Here is a 294-nt window from a genome sequence, read left to right as displayed (position 1 = left end):
ATGCCCAAGCTTCTCGCTCATCCTCCCCAGGTCAAAGTTGGGTATCCCAACCATCACCTCCAGCCCGCTGCCGGCGAGAGCGTTCATGGTCCACTGGTCGGCGTCGAAGAGCTTCACCTTCTTTATGCCATTGGCTTTCAGCATCTTCACCACGATCGACGGGTCCAGAGGGTGCGACATTTGTGTTCCCCAGTTGACTCCGATGTCGGCCGCGAAGGTGGTGGTCGTCGTGGATAAGGCGGCGAGGATGAAGGCGGTGATGAGGAGGAGGAGGAGTCTCGTCTCGGTCGCCAT

General features: G+C 59.2%; 1 protein-coding gene across 1 annotated transcript in view; it reads right to left on the bottom strand.

Moving 5' to 3' along the window:
- The window catches only part of LOC109837119 (glucan endo-1,3-beta-glucosidase 8-like), a 7,788-nt gene extending 7,494 nt beyond the window's left edge, over positions 1–294 (bottom strand). The window contains 1 exon segment of the mRNA XM_020405221.1: positions 5–294. Within this exon segment, the coding sequence (XP_020260810.1) occupies positions 5–294 (290 nt within the window).

This window comes from Asparagus officinalis, chromosome 1, assembly GCF_001876935.1.
Source record: "Asparagus officinalis chromosome 1, Aspof.V1, whole genome shotgun sequence".
Taxonomy (NCBI): domain Eukaryota; kingdom Viridiplantae; phylum Streptophyta; class Magnoliopsida; order Asparagales; family Asparagaceae; genus Asparagus; species Asparagus officinalis.
Note: the sequence above shows the minus strand (reverse complement) of the source record. Positions and strands in the feature narration are given on the sequence as shown.